The 6,905-nt window shown below is 50.4% G+C and overlaps 1 protein-coding gene across 1 annotated transcript in view; it reads left to right on the top strand.

Annotated features, from left to right (window-relative positions):
• Positions 1-6,568: 6,568 nt before the first annotated feature.
• Positions 6,569-6,905, top strand: part of KEAP1 (kelch like ECH associated protein 1) — a 25,292-nt gene continuing 24,955 nt past the window's right edge. Inside the window, exon 1 of the mRNA XM_015425890.1 lies at positions 6,569-6,631. Within this exon, the coding sequence (XP_015281376.1) occupies positions 6,569-6,631 (63 nt within the window). The remainder of the gene's footprint in view (positions 6,632-6,905) is intronic.

Below are 6,905 nucleotides of genomic sequence, written 5' to 3'. Positions count from 1 at the left end.
CGTCTGGGGCACACCAGGGAGGGTCCCTCTAGTCCAGCCCCCCGTCTCACACAGGGGCCAGCCTGTCCCTCTGGAGGGCCAGCAACAGGGCAGAGAGGCCGAGGCCTTCCCCTAAGAAGAGCATCAGAAGCGCCCTGCTGGGTGAGTCCAGTGGTCCATCCAGTCCAGCATCCCGTCTCACACAGGGGCCAGCCAGTTCCTCTGGAGGGCCCGGACGCCAAGGCCTTCCCCTGATGTTGCCTCCTAGCCACGGGTATTCAAAGGTTGAATGCCTGCAAACATGGAAGTTCCCTTTAGCCACTGTGGCTAATAACTATCGATAGTCCTCTCCTCCATGCATCTGTCTAATCCCCTTTCAAAGGTGTCTGGGCCCGTGGCCATCACTATATCCTCCGGCAGCGAATTCCACATTTCAATCAGTCGCCGGGTAAAGAAGTATTTCCTTGTGTCCGTCCTGAATCGGCCGCAGCCTCAAGGCAGTGAGTGTGACCCTAACACACTGCCTCTTGGCATTTAAAACTGGCCCCTTCTGAAGGATCAGGTCAGGATTTAGTGATAACTTCCCCACTTTATTTATTTATTTATGTATTTTTTTTTATTTTATCAAATTGATATCCCGCCCTCCCTGCCGAGGCGGGCTCAGGGCGGCTTACGACATACGTATAGATGTTAACATTAAAAACCCCAATCCATACAAAACAGCATCAGTTTAAAAATACAATATAAAACCATCATTACGCAGCACTTAACTATAATACAAAATGGCGGCATTCTGTCGGCGTTGAGTGGCCGCCTTCAGGGTCCTGCCAGGCTGTTAATCATCCGGCGGGGGGTGATGTTGGTATTAAGGCCAGGTTGACATGATGTTGGTGTTAGGGCCAGGGCCAGGGTGTCGAGGCGGCACCCTACTTGAAATCCTGGTGGAAGAGCTCCGTCTTGCAGGCCCTGCGGAACTGCAGAAGGCCCCACGGGGCCCTGATGCTATCCGGGAGCTTGTTCCACCAGTGAGGGTTGATTTCTTTTAGGATGGACTGATTTGATCTCCTTGCAGTCCAAGGGACTCTCAAGGATGCCCGTCTCTGCGGAAGGAAACCTTCCTCCTGCGGCCTGGAGGATAATTGCAGAGCGGGACCCCCAAGGTAGAAATCGCGACCGATGTATGCAACGGCAGCAAATTTATTCACAGCAAAAAACCAGCTCTCTAATACAACAAACTTTGTTGTTGTTGTTCAGTCGCACAGTCGAGTCCGACTCTTCGTGACCCCATGGACCAGATCTTGCCAGGCCTTCTGGTCTTCTGCCGTCCTCTGAAGTTGGCTCAATTTCATGTTTGTTGCATCTATGACAATGTCTAAGCATCTCATCCTTTGCCGTCCCCGTCTTCTTTGACCTTCAATCTTTCCCAGCATCAGGGTCTTCTCTAGTGAGTGCTTTCTTCTCATTTGGTGGCCAAAGTATTTGAGCTTCAGTTTCATTATCTGGCCTTCCAGGGAACAGTCGGGGTTGATTTCTTTTAGGATTGACTGATTTGATCTCCTTGCAGTCTAAGGGATTCTCAAGAGTCTTCTCCAGCACCATAGTTCAAAGGGATCTATTCTTCGGCGCTCGGCCTTCCTTATAGTCCAACTCTCGCAGCCATACATGACTACTGGGAATACCATGGCTTTGACTATGTGGACTTTTGCTGGCAGGGTGATGTCTCTACTTCTTATCATGCTGTTTAGGTTCGCCATCGCTTTCCTCCCAAGGAGCAGGCGTCTTTTAATTTCATGGCTGCTGTCACAGTCTGCGGTGATCTGGGACCCCAGGAACGTGAAGTCTGTCACTACTTCCACGACTTCCCCTTCTATTTGCCAAGGAGTGGTGGGGCCGGATGCCATGATCTTAAATACAACAAACTAATGCAAACTAAATTCATACAGCCACAAGCATAAATGAAATATATAAAATGAATATCAAATAGCTCATGCATGTAAAACCCGTTAAGTCCTGCAACAAATCACACCTATTCGTCTTTCGTTAGGAGCTTTCTAGTCCTTACAGCTAACCACCCAAATCTGGCAAGTTTAGCTGTAACCTTGGGGCACCTACTTTCTAGGCGGTTCTTCAGCAATTGCATCTTTTGACTAGTTGGGGATAGAGTAGTTGCAGAGAGTGGGAGAATATCACAAAAGTGGCCATATGCCCTGCAGTCATCTATAACATGCTTTAAAGTTTCGATTCCGTCATTGCAGCAGGAACATATACGATCAGCAAGGGGTTTTTTTTATTATTAAACCTCCCCTCTGTAGCCGCTGAAGGGAGGGCATCCCACCTCCTGAGGGTAAACCTTCTCCTTAACTCATGATTTTCTAGATGTATGAAACGGTGGAGGATTACCCTCTGGGAGGGATCCAGGCCATTCCATGCCGGCTTGGAACGGATGGACGGGGTTCTCAGAGCCGCTTCTAGCAGGCAGTTCTGATGGTGCTCCAGATGTAAGCCAAGGTTGGTACTTTTGGGGGAAGGGGGGAGGAAAGCCCGGGCGGAGGAGAAGGCCTTTCTGCTTTTCCCTGCTCAAGCCGGAATTGCAACTCCCGGCAGGGGCAGGAAAGAGCTGGGGGGGGGACTGGTAAGTTTGGAGCAGTTTCTGACTTTTCCCTGTTGAGCTGGCCACGCTCAGACCAGGAAGCAGGGGAGGAAAAGGGATTTGTGGCCTGTCCACCTGAGAGAGACCGCAATCCGGCGCTCCAGATCTCGAAGACGAGTCCCTTTGGGAGGGGGCGGGTTTGGCCCGCCTGCCACCACAGATGGACCTCTGGCCTCTCGCGGCCCGACCCTGTGGCGTTGTCCTACGTGGATTTGCTCAGAAAGAAGTCCCGTTCGGTTCACTGGGCTTGGCGGTGGCGCCATCAGGCCACAACTGACTTCCGGAGATCCCGTAAGGCCTTTCCCCATACATCCCCCAGAGAACACTGAGGTCAGGGTCGCAAAATCGCCTGACTCTCCCTGGTCCAAAAGACGCCAGATTGGCCTCTCCCAGGGCCAGGGCCTTTTCAGTGGCGGCTCCACACTGGTGGAATGAGCTCCCGGAAGACATCAGGGCCCTGCGGGACCTCTTACAGTTCCGCAGGGCCTGCGAGACGGTGCTCTTCCACCAGGCCTTCGATTAGGAGCCGCCACTGAGGAATGAGCTGTTAAAAACTGAACTGTCACGGGCGGCCCTTTTGTTAGTGGCACTAAGAACAGCTATGGATACTGGTTTAGCCACACCGGACCACCATACAGCAATCGCCATCTGCACTTGTATGTATGTTGTTTGCTCTGTGAATTTTATAGTACTGCACATATGCATCTGTGTTTTATTGCATTTTAACCTGTTGCACGCCACCTTGATTCACAAAACCAAAATAGGACCCACGGTAAGTAGGGAATACCAAAAATCAGCAAATACCGTGCTGCAGACGATTGTAAACTATCTCAAATAAGTTTAATATATTTTTGTTTTATATTTTTACAATTCAGTCACCATATATTATTTATCATATAAGCCTTAATACATAGGACTCATATATCAAAACATCTAAGTATCGTCTCTTATTATTTCTCAAAAGATATTGCACAACCCCTTTATTAATATCAGTCCTCCTTAATCATACAAAAGTTTTAAGAGGGAGGACTCCTTTATTTTGAATAAGTGCTCAGTCTTCCTCCAACAGATGTCCAGATAGCCTCCCGTTTCAGTGTCTGAACGCTGCAAAACGTCTCTCTTAGTGAGCTCAAAGCTTCTTCCAAAGTGAAAAGCATGCCACCTTGAGCCTGCCTGTGCAGGAAAGGCAGGTTATACATCGAAAATAAATACATAGATAAATATATTTATTGGGCTCAGGGCAGGTTAAAACCAAATTAGAGAGCCAGTTTGGTGTGGTGGTTGAGTGCGCGGACTCGAATCTGGGAGAACCGGGTTTGATTCCCCACTCCTCCACTTGCAGCTGCTGGATGACCTTGGGCAAGCCGTAGTTCTGTCAGAGCTGTTCTTGAGAAAGAGCCGTTTCTGTCAGAGCTCTCTCAGCCCCACCTGCCTCACAGGGCATCTGTTGTGGGGAGGGGGAGGGAAGGGAGTTTGTAAGCTGCTCTGAGACACCTTTGGGGAGTGAAGGGCGGGGTATAAATCCAATCTCTTCTCTTCTGTTCTTCTCTGACCTCTCTGGGCATATGAGATCGCATTCGCCTGGTCCCTCCGGGTCAGAGTTCACGGGACATCCTCCCTAGTGAATGGCTCTGATTGCACCGTTTCCAGTTCGTGCATTTGTTAACTGCCGGGAGTCCTAAATTCTTCCTGAGAGGCAAGGCTGGATTCTAGAGGTGAGAGAAAGGGCTCTTCCCCCAGTCCCTGGGCTGTGCCGGTCCCAAAAGCAAAGACAGATAGATTCAGGTGGGTCGCCGTGTTGGTCTGAAACAACAGAACGAAGTTTGAGTCCAGCAGTGCCTTTAAGACCAACAAAGCTTAATTCTGGGTATCTGCTTTCGTGTGCACGCCCACTTCCGATCTGAAGAAGTGTGCAGGCACACGAAACTTTACACACTTCGACTAGAACTTTGTTGGTCTTAAAGGTGCCGCTGGACTCCCAACTTTGTTTTTCTCAAATACAGTAACTGCATGTTCCCAGGATTCGGGAACTCCCTGATCTGTGGAAGACGAGGGACTTTCCAAGTCATGGGAATGTATTCAGTTAAGGAAAGGAGTTACCATCGCTCAGTGACGGAGCTTCTGGCCTGCAGAGGGTCCTAGGTTCGATCTCCAGTTAAGGGTCGGGTCGCAAGTGATTTTTTATTTATTTATTTTATTTATTCTTTGGATTTATATCCCGCCCTCCCCGAAGGCTCAGGGCGGCTAACAAGGGCGTAAAATGCCAGATTATAACAATAAAACGATATAAAATACAATAATACAGAGTACTACAGTTAATTAAAATTGGTGAAAATAAAATCGGTGCTCCAAATACTCACTCTGAATCACACAACTAAGGTGGTGTTCTAAAGATGTTGTAACTGAACCACAACAGCAATATATGTCCCCACAACCCTGTCATCCGCTAAGGACGACCCGCACCCCCGATGATATCTGCACCCGCGGTGGTAGAGTGCGTTGATGGATAGTGGTGGCGGTGGCTCCTACTCGAAAGCCTGGCGGAAGAGCTCCGTCTTGCAGGCCCTGCGGAACTGTACAAGGTCCCACAGGGCCTTGATCTCCTCCGGGAGCTCGTTCCACCAGGTGGAATGTGTGATGCAGGAGACCGAAGCCTGGGACCCCGGAGAGCCTCTGCCGGTCTCAGTAGACAGTATCGAGCGTGATAGACCAAGAGTCTGATTTGGTATAGGGCAGTTTCCTGTGTCCCTAAAGGACGGAGGACGTCCAAGCAGGGAGGAAGTTTTCCGAAAACGGCCTCTGTTAGGTCACAAAGCTGGGATGTCTTGGAGTGGATTCCAACTGACCGTATTCGTTCCTGCTGCATACTGCGCCTTGGCAAGGGGGTTTTCTACAACCTTTCTTCCAGCTCATGGCATGGTCCCTGCTTTCCCCCCATTGCACCACTAGAGGGCGTTTGGGGGTGGAACAGTAATTGCTGTTTCAGTCCAGTGGCACCAACAAAGTTTAATTCGGGGTATAAGCTTTTGTGTGCACGCACGTATCTGAAGATGTATACGCGCACAGGAAAGCTTATACCCAGAATTAAACTTCGTTGGCCTTAAAGGTGCCCCTGGACTCAAACTCTGTTCCGTTGCTTTGGACCAGCATAGCGACCCACCAGTGTTCCCTCTAAGCTGAGTTGGTGTGAGCAGAGCTCACCGTTTTTTAGCCTCCGGCTCACAACGTTTTTGTCTTCCGCTCAGGCGGGATGGCTCCGGAGCAAACTAATCGATGCAGCAGCCAAATCGCTCGCTCACAACATTAATGTCAGTAGCTCACAAAGTACAATTTTTGCTCACTACATAAGAACATAAGAGACGCCAGTGCTGGATCAGGCCAAAGGCCCATCCAGTCCAACACTCTGTCACACAGTGGCCAAAAATACCCGGTGCCCTCAGGAGGTCCAGCAGTGGGGCCAGGACACTAGAAGCCCTCCCACTGTTGCCCCCACCCCCCAAGCACCAAGAAGACAGAGCATCACTTGCCCCAAACTGAGAGTTCCTATCTACACTTTGTGGCTGATAGCCACTGATGGACCTCTGCTCCATATGCTTATCCAATCCCCTCTTATAAGAACATAAGAGAAACCAATGTTGGATCAGGGCAATGGCCCATCCAGTCCAACACTCTGTCACATGGTGGCCAAAAATACCAGGCGCCCTCAGGAGGTCCAGCAGTGGGGCCAGGACACCAGAAGCCCCCCCACTGTTGCTCCCCCCCCCAGCACTAAGAAGACAGAGCATCCCTGAGACTTCCTATCTACACCTTGTGGCTAATAGCCTCTGATGGACCTCTGCTCCATAGGCTTAGAGGGAGCATCACTACCCACCTATAATTTTTGCAAGTAGTGATTTTTGTTTTTTTAAACGGAGTCCTCTGGTTGCAGAAGGGGGCAAGATGGCGGCCCCCCAAGGGCCCTTGGGAGGAAGGGGCCGCGATACGGGTGGGGCGCTTGAATGGGTATGTCTTCCCATCACGAGGGCTCGTTCACATGCTTGGACTGCAGTCTCGCCGAAAAGATCGGGAGGGGAACAGGCGTGTGGAAAAGAACAGGGCAAAGGGAAGCGGACTATCGGAGAACCTCGGGGGGGGGGGGCGAGTAAGAGATTGGATTTATACCCCACCCTTCACTCCCCAAAGGAGCCTCAGAGCGGCTTACAAACTCCTCTCCCTTCCCCTCCCCACAACAGACACCCTGTGAGGTAGAAGAAGAAGAAGAAGAGATTAGATTTAT

The sequence above is a fragment of the Gekko japonicus genome, unplaced genomic scaffold, assembly GCF_001447785.1.
Source record: "Gekko japonicus isolate JY-2015 unplaced genomic scaffold, Gekko_japonicus_V1.1 scaffold2862, whole genome shotgun sequence".
In the NCBI taxonomy this organism is placed as follows: Eukaryota; Metazoa; Chordata; class Lepidosauria; order Squamata; family Gekkonidae; genus Gekko; species Gekko japonicus.
The sequence above is the reverse complement of the archived record's forward strand: the minus strand, read 5'-3'. Positions and strand labels throughout refer to the sequence as shown.